At 43.4% G+C, this 19,439-nt stretch overlaps 5 protein-coding genes across 11 annotated transcripts; 3 read left to right on the plus strand and 2 right to left on the minus strand.

The window, feature by feature from the left end:
• Positions 1–4,002: 4,002 nt before the first annotated feature.
• Positions 4,003–7,618, minus strand: APL5. 3 transcript variants are annotated; one of them, XM_046091923.1, is made up of 6 exons: positions 7,351–7,618; positions 7,177–7,295; positions 6,930–7,126; positions 6,488–6,871; positions 6,204–6,432; positions 4,003–6,153 (listed from the first exon to the last, which is right to left on the minus strand). In XM_046091923.1, coding segments are annotated over exons 1-6 (2,949 nt in total). In that variant the 5' UTR covers positions 7,353–7,618; the 3' UTR covers positions 4,003–4,135. The 3 variants fall into 3 exon arrangements, with proteins under 3 accessions (XP_045947900.1, XP_045947901.1, XP_045947902.1); XM_046091925.1 differs by having other exon boundaries at positions 6,488–7,126; XM_046091924.1 differs by having other exon boundaries at positions 4,003–6,432; positions 6,488–7,618.
• A 230-nt stretch (positions 7,619–7,848) lies between these two features.
• On the plus strand, positions 7,849–9,086 carry LDX57_010178 (uncharacterized protein; the record flags this gene model as incomplete). Its single annotated transcript, XM_046091926.1, has 4 exons — positions 7,849–8,229; positions 8,282–8,488; positions 8,546–8,698; positions 8,847–9,086. 4 exons carry the CDS (start codon positions 7,849–7,851, stop codon positions 9,084–9,086), a joined length of 981 nt encoding a protein of 326 aa, XP_045947903.1.
• Positions 9,087–10,533: 1,447 nt separating this feature from the next.
• On the plus strand, positions 10,534–12,624 carry LDX57_010179 (uncharacterized protein; the record flags this gene model as incomplete). Its single annotated transcript, XM_046091927.1, has 4 exons — positions 10,534–10,538; positions 10,589–11,999; positions 12,057–12,375; positions 12,473–12,624. 4 exons carry the CDS (start codon positions 10,534–10,536, stop codon positions 12,622–12,624), a joined length of 1,887 nt encoding a protein of 628 aa, XP_045947904.1.
• Positions 12,625–13,119: 495 nt separating this feature from the next.
• On the minus strand, positions 13,120–17,052 carry syj1. 4 transcript variants are annotated; one of them, XM_046091930.1, is made up of 6 exons: positions 16,648–17,052; positions 16,395–16,599; positions 14,707–16,336; positions 14,357–14,656; positions 14,185–14,294; positions 13,120–14,129 (listed from the first exon to the last, which is right to left on the minus strand). In XM_046091930.1, exons 1-6 carry the CDS (start codon positions 16,973–16,975, stop codon positions 13,721–13,723), a joined length of 2,982 nt encoding a protein of 993 aa, XP_045947905.1. In that variant the 5' UTR covers positions 16,976–17,052; the 3' UTR covers positions 13,120–13,720. The 4 variants fall into 4 exon arrangements, with proteins under 4 accessions (XP_045947905.1, XP_045947907.1, XP_045947906.1 ...); XM_046091928.1 differs by having other exon boundaries at positions 14,357–16,336; XM_046091931.1 differs by having other exon boundaries at positions 14,707–16,599.
• Positions 17,053–17,562: 510 nt separating this feature from the next.
• pxr1 lies at positions 17,563–18,885 on the plus strand (the record flags this gene model as incomplete). 2 transcript variants are annotated; one of them, XM_046091932.1, is made up of 3 exons in its annotated part: positions 17,563–17,585; positions 17,658–18,564; positions 18,628–18,885. In XM_046091932.1, the coding sequence occupies 3 exons, from the start codon at positions 17,563–17,565 to the stop codon at positions 18,646–18,648; spliced, it is 951 nt and encodes a 316-aa protein (XP_045947909.1). In that variant the 3' UTR covers positions 18,649–18,885. The 2 variants fall into 2 exon arrangements, with proteins under 2 accessions (XP_045947909.1, XP_045947910.1); XM_046091933.1 differs by having other exon boundaries at positions 17,658–18,885.
• Between the last annotated feature and the right edge of the window lie 554 nt (positions 18,886–19,439).

Consider the following 19,439-nt stretch of genomic DNA (forward strand, 5'->3'; position numbering starts at 1 on the left):
TATTATAAAAATAACAATTATTATACTTATTTTTTTATTATTTATTTTCTCTATAAATTGCTGCTAATCTACAATTTATATTGTAATTTAATTATTATAATATTATTATATATTTAACGTTATATAAAAATTTAATATCATAATTAAACACTATATTAAAATTAACAATATCAATAATATAAAAATATATATTGTAGTTATATATCTTATTATTTAAATTAATTATTTTTAAATTTTATTCAAATAATTTATATTATAATATTATTTGACTATCAATAAAATTATTAATAATTAATAATAATATCTTGTTTTTTGCAAAAGTATAATTTAACTTTTTCCAGAATTATAATAATGTAAAATTATTATTTATTTTTATATTTAATAATATATTTATAAATATTTAATTATAAGCTTTCTATAAATATATTTTTATTATAATTAATAAATACTGCAAAGTAATACTAAATTAAATTTTTTATAAATTTAAAAATATATTTTTTATTATTTTTTATTATTTTTTTATTTAACATTTATTGCGCATTTATAATTTTTATTATATAAAAAAAATTTCATTTTTGATCTTCTTAAAAATAATTATATTTTTTAAATATTTTATCTTTTTATATATAAAATAACACTTCTTATTTTTTAAATATTATCATTTTATTTAAATCTAAAATCTCTTTAATAGTTATTTTAATTAAGTAAAATTACTTTATTTTGCTAATAATTTATTTTTAAAAAATTACAAAAATAAATTTCATTAAAATTATTATTCAAATTTTAAATAACAATTACTTTATAAATTTCATAATCTATAAATTTATAAATACAAACATAAAATCTTTTTATTTATTATAAATTGTTTATAATAATTTATAAAAACTTTTATTTTTATAAGAGTTCTAAAATATTTATTTATTATAAATTTAAAAATTTATTTAACTTATTATCACAAATTTTATTCTAATATTTCATGATAATAATTAATATATGTCACGTGAAATAGTCACGTGATGTCAGATGATCAAGGATCATACAATTTAGGTGTCTCAGGCAAGAAAAAGTGAAGAAAATTGATAAAAAATGAATGAATTCTTATTGAATTGGATTGAATCAATTGTTTAAGACGATTAGAATTTTGAGATAATGTGATCTTATATTTATAGATATTTTTAATGCATAAAATAATAAATGAATAGTAGAAATAATGTATTTAAGATTTGTTTTGGAATTTGCACATTTACATAAGATTAATTTTGATTAGAAATAACGTCATTTTTAATACAAAATGACTCTAAAACGTTCAAATATGATTAAATAATAGTAAAAAAATGTTTAATTATATAATTGCATGTTAAAAACGCAAAATAGATTGCATAAATACAATTAATATGAGATTTAATTTATGATTTTTGATGACATTAAATTGAATGCAGCAGATATTAATAATATTAAATAAAATCCAATGAATATCAATCATTTCAAAAAGTAAAATAAAAAATCTTAAATAAATGATGTTAATTTGAAGCGTTTAAAAATTTATAGAAAAGCGCGAAACAATATTTTTGAATTAAAAATGAAATAATTGATTCAAAGAACAACAATTCATTGATAATGCTATCATCTAGGTTGTGGCAAGACTAGTTTTTTAGTACAGGCGGTAGCAGGAGGCAGTAAAATAACCAACAATATAAAACTAATTAATATCTTTATTAATCAATATAATAAACAATATTATTTAATTAAATATTATTTATTTTATTTATTGAAACTATTATTAAAAATTTATAAATCCATTAACAATAAATTAATTTTAATTAGCTTTTTTTTATATAACTAAAAAAAAATTTAAAATTTTTAAAAATAATATTTAAAATATTTAATAAATGCAATATATATTAAATATTTTCTATATTTTTTCAAAATATATTTTCACATATAAGATTTTTATTTTTTTATTTTAAAATATATAAGATTTATTTTGAAAATAATGTTCATAATTCTAAATAAAAATTATATATTAATAAAGATTTTTATTTTTATATATAATTAATTTTTTTATAAATTTTTTTATAAATTTTTTTATTATTTTTTTTATTATTTTTTTTATTATTTTTTTTATTATTTTTTTTATTATTTTTTTTATTATTTTTTTTATTATTTTTTTTATTATTTTTTTATTATTTTTTAAAATAAAAAACAATTATAATCTATATTCTTTAAATTATATTAAATTTTATAATTATTTTAATAACATTCTAAAATTCAGTTAAATATTTTTGATTTAAAAAAATTATTTTAATTTATTAATTTATTTTAAAAATCAATTAAATAAATATTGTTAAATATTATTAATATAAAAAAAGATTTAATTATGAATTTTATTATATATATATTTGTTTAATAATATTTTAAAGCTTAAAAAAAGTAATTAAAATTTGTAAATAATTTTTTTTATAAAAAATAGATTTTATTTGAAACATTTGATTTTTTTTATTATATTAAATATATGAAAATAATTTTGAATATATTATAATTCGAATATAAAAATAAATATAAATATAAGAAAAAAATATTTATTAATAAAAAAAATTAATTATTTAATCTTTTAAACAATCAGTCAATTAAATCATTATATAAAGAAAATATGCAACTGTCAATTCCACTATCTAAACCATTTAACCACGTTATTGCTGAGCTGACCAAGCCGCAGAAGGCCTCAGAGGCTTCAGCATTGCTGTTCCCAAGGCTTCCAGTGACACAAGCAATCAATCATGTCATGTGCTCTGCTGAAGCTGGAGCGTGACAACATTAGTGATCTGACAATACCACAAATTACAATACACGGTAAAGGCCTGTATATTTCTGTATCTAACATTCTAACTCAATACCTACTTAGGTCCCTTACTGTTACTGTCTTGCGTCAACACAACATGAACCAAGCCATACCTGGACCTTTTTGTACATATCTTTACCATCTAACAACTTTTCTATAATTTCATGTACCAAGTTGATATAATCACAGTAAGCTTGTCTTTATATCCCATCACAATTAGGCGATACACAGCATCCTCATAGGTAATAAAGAGAACACGAATCACAGGTCCCCCTATCAGACAAGCTTGCTACGGTACCTAGGTAGTAGTTATCATAGCAACGTGGCCTTTTTCAACACCACCCTGTAACAACCTCCTATTAAGTGATTGACTTTCTCTACAGTCTCCCTTACAATTGCAGGAACACTAGAATCAGCAGCCCAGTCACAGCATACCTAAAAGCCCTGCAATTGCACTACTTCCCACTACCGGTCTCGAGTGAACGATTTTACCCCAAACACCATGGTGTGTTCTAATCATTACTACCCTACACTGCACCATCCATGTTCTCTGACCTCTATATGATAGGCACAAACCCCACAACAGCGCAAGGCAAATGAGAAATATGCGAAAAGTGAGGCTGCAAAGCGAGGCAAAGGAACAACAACGGTGCGGCCAAAACAGAGCACGAAATCCCCAGTGTCTGCTGGGTGGGTGGGTAAGTGGTTGGGAGTCAGATTGCATGACCATTGCGGCTAACGACGGTTCAGTACTTCTTGCATTTGTGATTTGTGGTGGATTGGCCTTTGAACTCTTAAGGATTGTTCCAGAGATTTGGTCAACCATTGCTTCAATGTTTAATCGCCTGGCTTTCTAGGCCCTGCCGACTAAATGCCACGGGAAACACGTTGTGTAGTAATGATAACGGCCGCTTCTCCGAGGTAGTTTGCAGACTAGCCTAGCTACTCCTGGGGCTGTTATATTGGATGGCGAACTGAGTGTATCGTGCCAGCCCTCCCAGGCTGCAGGGGCCTGCCCTGATTGTTCCGTATGGACCCCTCTGGACGAAGGGTCCTTCTCTTCTGTATTATTCGGTGTTCTGTTGGTAGTATTTGATTGTTGTGTTTACAGAGTCATCCAGGACTTGAGCTCTCTATGGAAGCTGAGATTGTAAAACTGACCCAAATCATCGTCATCATAATCAGCTCTTTCCAATTCACAATTGCTCGCAAATCTCTAAACAGTGCTTAACGGATAATTTTCTAAATAAGGCTAATGCTAATTGCCATATCCAGCGGAAGCTGTCTCAAATTCTTCTAATTGGGCTGATGTGTTTTTGACCGGCTCTTCACCTTCTTTTTAACCTTTGGTGAATGCACACTGTTCGCATCGAGACCCCCAACTAGACCATCTCCATGTGGTAGGCTAGCAGTCCCCGCGAGTCCACTAGAAATTGGTCTTTTCACTCTTTTCTTCTTCTTGACCAATGTTCCTTCTACAGGAAATTCATCTGTGTGAACTCGCTCGGAAGCCCTCTGCATCTCGAGCCGTAATTTCTCAACTCGCTGCATAGCTATTGACATCTCTGCATCGTGCGCGCTCGCTCCAGGAGGTGGCCGGCTGTTTGAATGTGCACCGCCCACTTTTTCAGGAAGACGCCCCAGGCCACTGGAGTCAACCTGAAGAAGTGATCTCTTGGTTTTGCTTGCTCCATCAAGATTCTCGGCAGGCAAGGGGTCATCTTGTCCAATCGTTTCATCGGACGCGATATTATATTTTTTACCCTCTAGTTCGGTTTTCCCCCGATAATTGCGGGCAGTCAAACCTGTGGCACGCGCCCCCTCTCCATTTAGCTTCAGATCAATTATAGGGATTGCATCAATGTCCAAATCAGCGCCCCCAGATGCGACAAAGGCTTGGTGGAATGGTGTAGAGGTACTGGAGATCTCATCTTCTGTCGCGATATAGAACGGATCATCAATGTTTCCCTCTCTGCGCCCCATTCTTCGCTTTGCCACACTGACTGGCCCCCCTCCTGGACTGTTAGGGTCCTGATAAGAAGCATTGAATTGCGAGGTTAAGAAGTTGAGCTCGTCTGGTTGTTTGTTTGGCATCGCCGAGTCATTCAAGTAATAGAAATCCTGAAAAGCCAAAGGTGCACCCAATTCAGAACAGTGATCTGCACGACGGTCAAAAATGACGTGAAGGTTGTTGTTGAATGGCCGGTCCATCAACAAGTGCTCTGGTTGGGGCACTTTTTTCTGAGCATTGGCAGCAACTGGGTTCAGCTCAAGACCGTCAAATAAGCCTGGAATCATGGAGGATAGTAAAAACGGTATCCCGCCCGGTCCATAGCAATCTGAACGTATTGCATCTGCTGCTAGGCGCATCACCTCCAGAAATTCAATAGCTCTTTCCTGGACGTCTAAGTCCGGATGAGCTGCCAAAGTCTCCAGAAAAGTCAGGATTCTAGCCAGTAAGAGGGAAACTTCGCCCTGGTTCCTGGCATCCCAGCTTCCACAATTGGCCTGAATTATGGCCACGAGGATTTTTGGAAGAGCCTGTACGACAAGACAAAGGGTCCTAGACGGCTGCAGGGCAGTGGAAATATCAATCAATGTTAATAAAGTCTGTTGGGGTGAGGCAAGGCACTCTGCAAATTCACCGATTACCCAAATAAAAGGCCCTAAAATGCCACCGGCCGCATCAGACAGCCCCGAGCACATGTTGTTCATATTGTCAGCCAGGAGTAAAGATTCTGCAGCTCTGGTGGCGTCCGCACGAACATCTCTAACCCGAACGGCTACATTGCGCATCTCGGACCCAATTCGAGAAGCGACGCTTTCCCCAATATCATTGGTAGCCTCCTTGTAAGTCCCGTGCCCCAGTAAGTGACCATGATTGAGCGGAGGAGCCAGCTCGACTAGTTTTACTAGCACCTCCACATACCACTCGAAGTCCGATAACTCGGCATAATTATTGTGAGAGCATATGTCGAGAACCCGATGTAAGACTTCGACTCTGTATTCGAGAGGTAAGATAAACGGCGCCTTCCGGGAGCTTGGGCTATCTAGGCCTAGACCTTCCATTGGCCCAATGTTCGAAGGCACACTTTCGGTGGTTTGGCGTGCATCAACAAGTTGATCAATGAGTCGGGTTACTACCGACTGTAGGCAATCGCTCCTGACCATTCGGGCGGCAAGCTCAAGAGCCTGTAGCCTTATTGAAATATCTGGGTCGTCTAGGCAATCCATGATGACATCTTGATGTGTCGATACCAGATCAGGGTATGAGCCCACAATTCGATTATAAGCAAGAAGTGCAACATATTTCACTTTCAACAATCTTGTCAGCGTCGTTAGATACCACATCCAGGTAACTTACAATTCGGATCAGAATCTGTAACTATCATGCCTCTGAGCTTGCCAACGCAAAGTCCGGCAATTTCTTCTCTTCCATCGAGTCCACTGTCGTCTTCCAGAATACCCCCCTGTATGATCCCATTGATGCATTCGTAAAGTAGCGACATGGCAGTTGTCGTCTGAATGATACTTATTAACGGGCGGATGAGCTTACGTATCAGGCGTGGCTCCAAGGGGGTTAGAGTCGCAAACTGGAGTTACTTTCAGCCTAGGACAAAGAAGAGTGAGTGGCACACCAAGCCTTACCAGTTTGATTATTTTGATTGCCATCCAATTATTGCCTCCGTCCACTAGCAATTCAAAGAACCGCGGCGCCAGAGGAAGGAAGTCATGGGGTCTTCTCCATCCTAACTCACAGACCACATTGATGACCGCTGTGGTAACACTACTTTCTTCTTCTTCATCCGTCAAGCGATCCATCAATTTGGGCCATGCCAGTTTCAATGCCTCTGGATAAACCAACGCGAGTCTATAAAGACACACAATCGCCTTTTTGCGAACAACAGCATGGGAATGCGAAAGGCGCGATAGCACGTCCGGGAGTAAAGACATTGCCAGAGAGGGGGTAATTATGTTCGGTAGAGTGATCAAAGGCAGCGCCATATTCGAGATATTTGAAGATGCTAGATCCTGTAGCATAGGTGTGTCAGACAAAATGGTCGGCCAGAAACGTCATGCTGGTCCAAACCTTCTTCAGCAAGTTTGTGGCTAGCATCAGTACTTCTGTGTCTGGCCTGAAGCTCTGAACCGCAGCTAAGTAGCCAGCTCTTTTCTGCAAATACTTTGTGGACGACATAACCTCCAGCACGTGAAACGAAGCCCAAGACATATCATAGCCAAACATCTCCAAGTATATCAATTTTAGCAGCGCGGTAGCTTTCTTATCTACGGAAGTCAGTTGCTAACTAGAACCGCCCTATCCGTGATAAACGTACCCATGTCCTGCAGCTTGATTTCAGCCTTACACTCTCGTAGACTATCCTGTACATAGTCTTCCTCGGCCCCCTTATGGGCTCGTAGGCCTTTGATAAGGTCGTAGAGAGATTTTTCGAACCTAGTCGCTCTGTTCTCAGCAAAAGTGGCCATGAGCCTCCGGGAAGATTGCCCACATTGTTACTTGGCCTTTTCTTGTGCTTTCGATTCACAGGCAAGTGTGTTTTCTTGATCGATTATTGATCTCCTTCCATCAAGAGACAAGCTTACTGACCTATTCTTGCCTTAAGTGATCGAACGACTGGAACATGACTAGACCAAGTGTGATGTTCCCTCGGAAGTTGGAATAGCATATGAGATAGGCGTAAGTACCGGACGCGAACGCGGGCCACAGTTAGTGGAGTAGGTCAATCATCACGAAAGTCCGCAAGAGGGGTCCGGGACCGAGAGTCTCATGCATTACGTACGGAGTACGGAGTAGGTGTCTAAAGTACCCCGTATTCCGTGCGCCAGGTGAGGCCTGGGTCCCGGCCCCGGGGCAGTATGCCCCATCAGGAGCTGCCTAGGCCATTGCTCCGTAACTCAACTCATATCCTCCATCAAACGTTCGACCAGTACGCTGGTCTCTGCTTATTGCACTGGTTTTTTCCGTCTGCCAGCTTGTACTGCGAAAAATGGCGTACCCTGCCTCTGATATCAATACCACTCACAGTCAAAGCCTAATTGCCACTCTTCACTTCGCGCAGCAGGCCCCTCTAATCTTGAACCAGAAACTCCATTTGGGCGAGAACCCCCTATTTTCTCTCGTCTCGAAGAAGGAAACATTCGATGAATATGGCACAATCGAGCAACTGTTCTTCTCTTGCCTGCAATCCGGTGATGTTAAATCAGCTCTGGTGTGCCTCGATCAGCTAAGACTACGGTTTGGCTCGTCAAATGAAAGGGTAATGGGACTTGCGGGACTTTACGAGGAGGCAGTAGCCGAGAATCAGTCTAGCCTTGAAGAATGTCTGCAGAATTACGATAATCTGCTCTCAGAAAACCCGGTCAACCTGGTCTGTATGGGTATCTTTGTCATTAACAGCGTTGCTAACGTTGACCCTATAGCCCATTCTAAAACGCCGAGTCACCCTCTTAAAGTCACTGGGCAGACCTGCCCTTGCTATTACTAGCTTGGTAGATTTCCTGAAGGCTGTCCCCACGGATGCGGAGGCCTGGTGTGAACTAGCGGAGTTATATCAGTCTCAAGGGTTGTCCTCACAAGCAGTATTTAGCCTCGAGGAAGCTTTATTGATAGCACCTAATGCGTGGAACGTATGACCGACCCATTGATGCTTCTCCCACAGCTTCGTAATGATTAACTCTGTTTAGATCCATGCCCGGCTGGGTGAATTGCTGTATATCGACGCATGTTCATCGGCCACAGAAGATTCCACTCGGGGCTTATACCGATCGACGCAGTACTTTTGCAGAAGCATTGAGCTTTGTCAAGATTATCTAAGAGGACTTTACGGCTTGACTCTGGTAGGTGACGGTCTAGTTTCCTAGCTTTACGAGTTCTCTACCTCAATACTAAACACCACCTCCAACTCCGGTCTTTAGCTCTTGCCTGGTCTTGATCACAACTACGTTAGGTAGTCCTGTCCATGACGCTCCGCTGACGTTCATTTAGGTAACATCGACTTTGCTTGGGAGAGATGATGTGAAAGATAATTCAGAGGGCGCCCGGTCAATCACGGTAGAAGACGGCCCGCCTTCAAAAGACACTATTCGGAGATTGAATGTCTTTGCAAAACGAGGACTAGAGGCCGTTCTCAGTAAAAGGCCAATGGACCATACTCTTTGGGATTATGGCCAAGGCGAGCTCATTGCGGCGAAAGAATTGATCAGTAGGATGTCGGGATCTGGTTAAAGAGAGAGGGCCAACCACCGTACTTCGGTCACTGTGTCACATCACTCAGGGTAGAGTGACACTTCTGTTATGTAGTCGAACCACCCTTTCCTCTTATTGGGAAAATCCGGGAGCTTGTCTTAATGTGATTCTGCCATCACTAACGCCCGTGGATAGCTGGTCATAACTAGGGCGAAGAACTCATGTAATACACCGAGGCATAGCCTTACCAACGGGTTTCTACGTTTTCATATCAATGAAAGACATTCGGTTCTCAGGGCTCTGTACGGACTACTGGGCGTTCTGATCTTACCATGATTGGTGGTATGAAGGCATGCCTGAACTAAGGTGCTCAAGTGTGATTTGCATGCATGACGATAATAAGGCTGGCGTGAGATCTCGATTGCACCGAGTCTTGGAGAACAAATACTTTTGCAGGCGCGAAGGTACGAGAATGTGGATTCGATAATACTTTCCATCCATGGATGTTCTCCCGGTCGGTTCCATGAATGTGGGCGAGAGTTAATTGTTGATTGGGCACTTGGGCAGCAGAGTCGTACTTACCTAAAGTAGGTTTGAATGGAAATGGAAGGTGCCAGCTCAGTCTGAGCGAGAAGGGTGGTCAGTTTAGGGGTAACAAGAAGGTTAAAAAAAAAAAAAAAAAAAAAAAAAAAAAAAACAGATAGTCCGATTAAGAACAAGAAGAAAGAGAGACAATCGGAGAGAAAGCAGAAAGTATGAAGCGACAACCCCGACCAATTTGCAACAATCAACAATACCTAAGTCCCGGACTACTAATAATAACTAAGAACAATATACCTTATTCCTCACTGCCGTGCCCAAACTCCACCATACGCCCAACCATCATTGTCTGCCAGTCTGGTTAGGCAGGCAACTAGTAATGTACCCCCCTTCCTCGTTCTCTTCTTTTCCTTGAGATTTTCTCCCATCTCCATCTCTTCTTCTTTCCCCTTCCCCCACCGCACCCCCCCCCTCCAGGAATTCACCAGCGTGAGTTTCCCCTGTGTGGCCTAATCCTGTTTGCCACAGGATTACCGTCTGAAATATAGCCACAAACTTCAACGCTATTTGCCTGTGTTGAACCACAAAATTCGGCCGATATCTGTTTAACATCCCATCCACCCCGTCTTTCAGTCGCCATTTATTTTCGGCACGCCCGATCCACGTTCCTGGTCAATTGATTTCCATCAACGCCAACCTTGGTCATCTTACTCGGAAACTCGATACACCCATGAACCCCGCCCGTTTTGGTTTCACGGACTAAAAAGAGCATATATACACATCTGGTTACGGCGCCGATTCCAACCATCGTCTCGATCAGTCTATGGGGGTGTTTCTACCCCGCCCTAATTCTACCCACCGAAACGGGCTGTGCCATAAAACAATTCACCGGTGTTGGTGATTCAAACCATCCAATGACAAGGCTTTAATTGCATGAACTATCTCCATGACGTGTGTGAAATGCCACAGTTCAGTCCCTGCCTCTTCTAACCATGAACTAGGTTTAATATCACCATTGGGCCAAGCCCGCATGGCTCGGATCATTCTTCTTTTTCCGATGAAGAGGATTCGTCCGGTGTGCAAGTATCCCCGCCGTCCGATTCAGGAAGCCATGACTACCAGGACCCCTATGATGAATGGGCACACCTACCTTACCCCGACGAATTGAAACCATCCGATTCCGCCTCTCGACCTAGAACGTCACATCGAACCCGTAGTCGCAACCAGATCCATGGCTCGTCATCGGGCCGTCGTCACTCCGGCCCGAGACGCCATCATATCATCCAGGAACGAGAATATCCCCGTCAACCTCGCCGTCATCCTTCCCCAGAGTCGCCAGAAAGCGCGGATTCGGCGGATGAGTATGGCGCCCCTTATGCTCGGACCTCTCACGACCGGCGGCTCTGGCCACCCCTGGCCCAAGGACCGGGCTATCCTCACAACACTTCTCCCGGCCCTTCTTATATGTATCCAAATGGAGCTGCACCGCATGCTCCCTTCGCACACCCAGGCGGTTTTCACCAACCATCCGATCAGCTTATAAGATTAGGGCACCACGACCAGGTCAACCAACCAACTTCGTACGGAAACTCCATGTACCCATATCACCATCACCAACTACAACAGTCTCACGGCCCTACCATACCTCCTTTCTACCTGGAGCACCATCCTGGGCACCACCCACATCACCTGGCATCTTCCCACAACCGGGCCGACGGACACAGTCCTGGCCAGCATCCTGTGCCGCACCCCCATGCCTTTCAATCGCATAGTCCACCCCCTTACGGTGGCCCTCCGTTGAGCCCGCACGACCTCATCCCTTACCAATCGGGAGGATACTATCAGCTCAGGGAGCCCTACAACATGGTTTCCGGGATGATGCCGCCTTACTTCAACCCGTATCCCCGCGTACCATCTCCGAGCCAGGTCGAATCAAGTGGATCCCCACCACCAGCGCCTGTCGACGCAGCGAAGGATGAGGCTATAGCAAGACTCGAGAAGTTAATATTAGAGGAAAGAACGGAACGGGAGGCACGAGAGGCGCGAGAAGCTGCCCGGCAAGCGGCAATAGAACAAGAAGCCGTTGAGCAAGCAGCGCGAGAAGAGCGAGCCGCGCATGAGAAAAGGATTGTCGAAGAGGCAGCCGCAAAAGCGAGAGCTGAGGCGGAGCAAAAGGCAGCCGAGGAAGCAGCCAAAGCAAAACTGGAAGCTGAGGAAGCGGCGGCGGCGGCGGCGGCAGAGGCGGCGGCGGCAGCCACCGAGGCAGCCAACCAAGCAGCAGCAGAAGCTGTTGCCGCAGCCACGGCAGCGGCTTCAAACAAACCCGTCCCCGAGAAGAAAAAGCCTATCAAGTTCAAGGATGCTGTTGGCAGGAAGTTCAGTTTTCCGTTTGAGTTGTGTTGCACTTGGCAGGTAAGACCTGGCTCCTGAGTTGCAGAGTTTAGTCGTGTATCTAACAGCGGTCTCAAGGGCATGGAAGAGCTTATACGGCAAGCATTTCTCCATATCGAAGTCATTGGTCCACATGTTGCTGAAGGACACTATGATCTAATTGGCCCTAATGGTGACATTATACTACCACAGGTCTGGGAAACCGTTATAGAACCGGATTGGGCGATAACCATGCACATGTGGCCAATCCCCGAAAAGCCGAAAACCCCAGAGCCTCCGCCGCCCCCAGAACCTCCAGCCTCAGAAGAACCGGCTGTCATTGATGTTCCAGCTGCGCCCGAGGACGCCGCCGTTGCTCCTGTGGCAGAGGAGACCAAAAAGAAGGCAGACCCAGCAGGTACGCGTTTCTCGTTTTGTATCTTTCGAATTCAGCATGTTCAGATTGTCTTTCGTATGATTCTAGGCTGTGTATGATCCATTAACGTGTTTTATAGGGACAAAAAAGCCGCGAGCAAAGGCTCCTGACCCTGGCGCTTTTGCCATGTGGATGGTCGGCAGTAACCGCTTGAGATTAAACAAGGCTTTAAAAGTGGGAAAAAAGCCTAGGGTGATACAGCAACACGCGAATACTTGTCGCGTGATGTGACAGAGTTGGGATCTTGATCTCTAGCAGTTGCCTCCAATTGGCGCGCATTCCCCCAACTCAACCACGAGCCTTGTCTTCAAGGTGCGATTATTCCAAGCCACGCGTTCTCTCAAGTTATAGACCTCCAAATTGAGGAGATGCGTATGGCGGGATTTTCAATGTGGAATGGGCGCTTGCGATTCGATACATCAGGATATCGAACAAGACATTTGAGACAATGAGCTAAGAACTATAGAACCACACTGTCTCGAGCTTCCCTAGGGGGGCATGGCTTTTCCTCTCGCATGTCGAGATTGGTTTCTCATGCCTCAGAGAAAGATGGGTATAGATGATTTACAATTATTATCTGTTTGGTTCCAGCGCCAGGAGCATTATTGGGTTTTTTTTTTTTGGTCGCTAAAACTTCAAAGGTGGGAGTCCTATTGTGCGAAATGAGTAATTGAAATCATGTTCCATAGTTTGCATCAATAGATTTTAAGTAATATTTCACATGTATATACGTTCAGTTAAATACGGGGTTCTCAAGATTACATTCGCATAAGCATGCCCCGTAAACCAAGGATTTGTAGACTAGTGATAATGTGTGGTCACGGTCGAGTATTGTCCGAACGGAATCAAGGTCACTGAGGCAGAAGAGGTTTCCAGTCGATTGTTGCATCGGGTGTATCGTCCAAAATGCTGCCAGATCCATGCACTGCATCTTCTCCCGAATTAAGACCACTGGATTTCAAACTGCCCCCATGCTGTTGTCCAAGGGCCGTGGCAAGCAAGACAGGCTTTCGTGGAATAGGGGGGGTGGCCTTCGTATTGCGTGATAGGCTCCTGTGCGTAGCAGCCATGTCTTCACGTTCCAGTCTCTCTAAGTTACTTCCACTCGTGCCGCTGTTCGACCTTGGCTGGTTTTGGGGTTTTGAGACATTCGTCCTTGGAGGTGGTAGAGGTCTGGATGCAGATCCATCTTGCTGAAGCCCAACGACCCAGTCTGGGTTGCTATCTGGCGAGAAAGGATTGGAAGTACGATAGCTATTGAGGATGTATCCATCATCAGGGGGCTTCACGTTCGACTTCACGGGAGCACCTTTTATCACCAAGTTAGTTAGAAGTCGAGGTATGAAAACAAACAACAAGCAGGAGGTAAATTTCGGACATGATAACTCAATCGGCCCGAAGCAAAAGACTTACCGTGACTTAACCACCACTTCTGATGGTCTGAGCTGGCCGGCGGAAGCCCTGGCGTAGCAGAATCAAAGGTAGTAAGTTCCTCATCATCTAGCCTTAAACTTTCCCCGACTATATCACCGTGGTTGCTCCGTTTCTGATGATAAAGAGTGTGTCTGAGCTTGCTCTTTGCATTTTCATCGATGGTGCTTATTTCGCAAAGAAAGGTGGCCCAGACTGGGCGATGGTCTGAAAATCGTAGAGCTGCAACATTGTAGTTTACCTGATGGAGGTTTGCTCCTCTCCACAGCACCCTGTCACACCAAGCTGGTATGCGCGCTTTCTCCCTGCGTTCCTTTAGTCTAGAGGTTTCTCCGTTGGTCTGCAAGGGTGCAGGCTTACGACGTGTCATAGTCATCTCTCCCGATATCATATTTGTAAGTAGGAGGAAAGGAGATGGGCCCTTCCGTGTAGAACTGGAAAGCCCGCCCGCTGACCATTTGTAGGTTCAACTACCAAATCAGTGAGCAGGTTAATCTTGCTTAAATATGAATAGTGGAAGTCAGCAGGATACCTGGTCATTGTCATAAAGCTTTTGGTAATCTCGCTGCCGCACGAGCTCCCTAACATTGTGGTTATCGAGGCCGATTCGATAATTGAAATCCCCCAGCCATATGATGGTATCGTGGTCATCGATCGACCTATTTCTCTGGAATCTCAGCCCGTGACATATGGTTTCATAGTCCCTATTTCTTTCATCGTAATTGGCAAACCCCGCAGCGAGATGCGCGGTAACAAAGCAGATTCGAGTGTTGGAATACTCCAAGCGAATGGCACAACCTCCCTTATTGCCGGCTATACCGGAAAGACCTGTCTGGTGACGGAAGTGAGACAAGCCGCGGTAGACTCGAAGTTATCACTCACCTTTTTCACACTCCCTTCAACATTTTTTATCTCCTTCAAAACATCTTCTCTCACAAATACTACCAGGGCAGCACCAACAAGTTGGCCACTTCGTAAGAGGACATACTTCGCGGTTCCTCTGGACCTCGCAGAGCTATTCAGGCATTTCCCAACCGCGGCCTCCCAGGTCTTACGAGTGGAAGGGTCAGTAGACATTATTTGTTGGGGACTCAACGTAACTATTTCCTGGAATCCGACAGCGAATATCATGGGGTCGTTAGTTCCAAGCTCTGGCAACAGCCATGCCGTCAGATCGACATCTGCTCCCAGGTGCTGCCCGTTCACATTGAACGTTCCAGTCCAAATTTTGATCGATTTGGTAAAAGAGTATTCTGACGCCCGCCGGTTTAATTCCGTCGAAACCAAGTCGTTAACCGGGTCATAAAGATGTACGGTTCGTTGGTCCGTAAGACGCCCCAACAAAAGATCGATCGTCTTTTGCCGCGCTTTGTCTGAAAAGTTATTGACATAAAGTCGAGTGGCGGTTTTGCGAGCATCTGCAAGCGCGCCAGCTATTGACATCTTTCCATGACGTGTGAATGAACTTTTCAGAGCCCCTGTACCGGCATATATCTTAGACAGTGCATCTCCGTTATCAGCCCAGAGAGTCGAATGTCTAAGCTGTACATCAGGGCCCAAGGTGGCTCCCTGTTGGAGGAAGAATGATTCAAGGGCCATTGAACTGATGATGTTTTGTACATGGTTAGTCCTGTCAAGACAATCCAAGCAGTTAGTCCGAAAGACACCCTCCTGTTGAAGAACAGTAGAAGAGCCCATGGGTAATGCCTGGCCTTCATTTGAGAATCTTATTGCAGAGCCATTCTCGGATAAGAAGAATGCAAAGCCATCCATAGAATGTGATATTTCATGCTTGACGAGGGTGCTAGCTCCATATCCCAACGGGCCGCGCGTTTCTGCATGGAAATCAAACTCCGTAGCACGTAGGAGTGCATGGTCTGAGAGCCCTTTCCTTTGGTTGAGGGGGCTTTTCCTGATATGCTCTCGGTACTTTGCCGAAAGCTCGGATTCCGCGGGCTTCAGTTCACTGAGGAGGTTAACCACGTGTATTGCGCCATACTCTAATTCAAGCCCCTCGAAATGCTTGTCGAATGCATGCTGCGTTGCCTCGCTAGATCGGGTCACGTCGATTTTCTGTTGGCCAGGAAGGAACCCTGTTGCCTGCTCCCAGAATATAGGCACTGATCCACGAACCTGGACATAAGAAAAGGTGATACCAGGCGGCATCCAGAGCACTGTTTCGGTCTCAACATAATTGGCGACATTGCCATCATCATCGATGCCGCGGGAATTGAACCTTGTTCCAGCACGTCGAGAGGACTGTCGTGATATTATGCTTAGCGTAGAAGGGTAACGAGTTTTCAAATGAGGCAAGATAGGGACGGACGCCGGAATGGTTAGGGTACTGGAGAAACCCCTTATCACACATGTCAGGATCTGACATGAATCTAGCTGCTGTTTTTCGGAAGGCGATAGATGACTCCTAAATAGAAGGAGTGGATGGATCATGTAGGAATTCCAAAGCATGTCTTCATCGAGAGACTCAATGTCGAAAGTTGCCGACTTGTCCGAGCTGACACTATGTCAGCTAGGTTTGAACCCTTGCGCATTTCGCGTCGCCATCATCTCACCGGTCCTGTAGCCTGTCTGTCAAGTTGAAATCAAGGCTATAGTAGAAGCTACCGTCACTTAGAAGCTTTTTCAGAGCTAAAAAGGGATGTTCCGCAACCAGCTCTTTGGCATCCAGGCCAGCGATCTGCGATAGGTCGTCGGTTGCAGGGGACGATCCCAACTCGTTGTCAAAGCCATCCTCATAATCCGAGTGATTCAGACAGACTGTCGCAGTTAGAATAGAGCCATTCAGGGAATTTCTGAGAATCTTACAGAAGTCCACGTTGTCGATTCGTGAAATATTCTCCCCCGGCCTGATCGTTGCGGCTTTGGAGCGGGCAGTGACAACGGAAAGAAACACCTCGTCTCCAAGAGTGATCAATCCAAGAGTGCCGTATCCATCGCCAAGTCTTCGATAGCTGCTCAAATCTACGTCTGACTGACTAGCAAATTCAACTAAACAACGTGGTGCATCAGTTCGCCGTTGGGTGCTAGGTTTGGAAAATGTAGAGCTATGCTTGAAAATTAGGACGTAGTCGCTAGTGGCCAGAGCTAGAGTACGTTCAGGGTAATTTCGCGAAAGGATTCGCAAGCTAGACATTGTTAAGAGGACAAAGAATTGACCATGTTCGGACGGTCTGGGACGATAATGATTAAACTTGTACTCCGTACGCAGACATACGGAGTAGTAAACAACACATGGGAGCCCAAGGGTGCTTTTGAGCGGGCAGTCCGCGGTGGACGCGGGCGGGAATCCACCGGCCAGTAGGTATGGGAAGTACATGTAAGTTACAGGCTGGTACTGTACTATATAATACTTATAATACCTTATCTATGTACTACGGTACCTACCTAGGTAGGTAAGGTATAGGGGTGTATATATATTCGAATGTAATATACATACATACCTCATTGAGTCAAGGTACCTGGCCGTTGTGGGTCCCGCACTTCCCGACATAGTCAAAAGACGTAGGCGGTCTGTATTGACTCCGCAGTAAATTCATGGCAAAAAAAAAAAAAAAAAAAAAGACAGAAAAGAAAAAACCCAAATCTCCTCTCGATTGATACCCAGGACCGTTAGATATCCTTCTTGATACCCTACCTTTCATTGCTCCTCACTGGGAGAAGAGTGTAACGTTATTCATCAATAGACCCCCCACCCCGTCGACCCTCATCCGGATAGCACAAATGGGCCTGGCGGCACCTCGCAAGTACGTGTGAAAATACTTCTGGTCATCCCTCGAACCCAGGCGGCTCAGCTGACAATTTGTTCCATTTTTTAGAAGAACAAAGATTTCACACGACCCAAACAATACAAATTGGGCTCGGTCAACAAGTGGATTTGGCCACAAGATCCTCAGCGCGCAGGGATGGACTCCAGGCAGTTTCCTCGGAGCGCACAATGCTGCACATGCTGATATGTTCACTGCTGCAAGTGCATCCCATATCAGAGTTTCATTGAAGGACGATACGCTGGGGCTTGGAGCACGGCCAAAACGTGATCTCTTAGACGAGCCCACCGGACTGGACGCCTTTAGAGGGTTGCTAGGCCGATTGAATGGAAAATCCGACTCGGACATTGCAGCAGATCAGCGCAAGGTTGATGATATCAAAGTGGCTCGGTATATTTCTACGAGGTGGCAAACCATCCAATTTATCAGCGGTGGCTTGTTGGCGCAAGAAAAGGAAGACGCGCAGGAAAAAGAGAATTGTTTGCCTGCGCGTGAGTCTCGAGATCGCCAAGGAAATCCCGCGTCGCTAGACATTGAGGATATCGATTCTGAACAGGGGCCTCTGAAACAAGCCGAGAACACAAGCAAGAAGGGGGACAAGGAGAGGAAGAAAGAGAAGAAAGAGAAGAAAGAGAAGAAGGAGAAAAAGGAGAAAAAGGAGAAGAAGGAGAATAAGGAGAAGAAAGAGAAGAAGGATAAGAAAGAAAGTAAAGAGAAGAAGGAGAAGAAGGAGAAAAAACGAAAGCGAAAAGAGCAGGACCAGGATACTGATTCTGTAAGTCACGGCGAGGACGCACCAGAATCGGATTCCCAGACCGCTACAAGCAGCGGCAGAGAAATGCCACTGCGCACAGCTATGCCATCAAGAGAGCGCCGTCCCTTGGGAAAACATATGCTCAGAGGTCGGTATATTGCGCAAAAGAAGAAAGCGCTATTGGATGATAAATCCCTAAATGAGGTGAATATATCCTACCCTTGTCTGTCCTTGGGTCCTCATGAGCCTGATGCTAACCTTGCCTAGATATTTATGATAAAATCGTAACAAACTGTATATAGAACATTGCGCTGAATTATTATAGCTAGTATCATTAGTTGCAAGATGTTGAACAGAGTAGATCTCAGTCATTCCATCTGTTTGTGACAAGTAATCTAAGGTATGAATACATGATTGCACCTGGGATCACACGTGTATGTATGCCAATCTTGCTGTAAGTACCGTATGGACGTACAGTACTGTGTACTCCGTACATGTCAGGAGTTGTAATTGATAAGATAAGGGGCCTTGATGCCTCATTATCTAATCATTCGTTCATAGGAACACCACTTAAACCATGGAACATATGACCTTGTCCCTCTCCTCTCCCTCTCGTACTATTCTAATTTCCACCATCATCACTTCCCAAGTCCTAATTGTCTCTAGCGCTCGCAGGCCAGTCAGCAAACAACGGAAAATATTGGCTTCGAGAACTAGCACCAGCTGTTCCCGGGCATGGCTGGCTCTGCGTGAAAGCACAGATGATCTGAATTGTACTTTTCTTAACCAAGAAGGAGTAAATTTCTCAAAATGCCATCTGTTGACGCTCAGTCGTTGACTTCGGTTGAGAACACCAAACTAGACGCTCCTCGTGTGTCTTCAACCGGCAAAAAGTCGTGAGTAATCCTTTTTCTTTCCAGTCGCATGCATCATTTGAATAGGGAAGACAGGGAAGGACAAGGTTGCTGTACGAGCCGTCTGACTTTTGAATACCAGCATTCACTGGGCCCCGTTAAATATAGGCCTTGAACGACGTCTACAAACCTTTGTGGTTCTCTGTCACACCCTGACTATTGCCA

The sequence above is a fragment of the Aspergillus melleus genome, assembly GCF_016097325.1.
Source record: "Aspergillus melleus strain CBS 546.65 chromosome Unknown contig6, whole genome shotgun sequence".
In the NCBI taxonomy this organism is placed as follows: Eukaryota; Fungi; Ascomycota; class Eurotiomycetes; order Eurotiales; family Aspergillaceae; genus Aspergillus; species Aspergillus melleus.

What these genes read in the sequence shown, in the direction of transcription:
- APL5 (XM_046091923.1), bottom strand. An exon ending in CCACAAACTTGCTGAAGAAG is followed by an intron (nt 6,872 to 6,929) that starts GTTTGGACCAGC and finishes CCTATGCTACAG; the next exon opens with GATCTAGCATCTTCAAATAT. An exon ending in TACAGATTCTGATCCGAATT is followed by an intron (nt 6,154 to 6,203) that starts GTAAGTTACCTG and finishes GATTGTTGAAAG; the next exon opens with TGAAATATGTTGCACTTCTT.
- syj1 (XM_046091930.1), bottom strand. Translation starts at nt 16,975, where the DNA reads ATGTCTAGCTTGCGAATCCTTTCGCGAAATTACCCTGAACGTACTCTA. An exon ending in AATCGACAACGTGGACTTCT is followed by an intron (nt 16,600 to 16,647) that starts GTAAGATTCTCA and finishes TAACTGCGACAG; the next exon opens with TCTGTCTGAATCACTCGGAT. An exon ending in ACAGACAGGCTACAGGACCG is followed by an intron (nt 16,337 to 16,394) that starts GTGAGATGATGG and finishes ACATAGTGTCAG; the next exon opens with CTCGGACAAGTCGGCAACTT.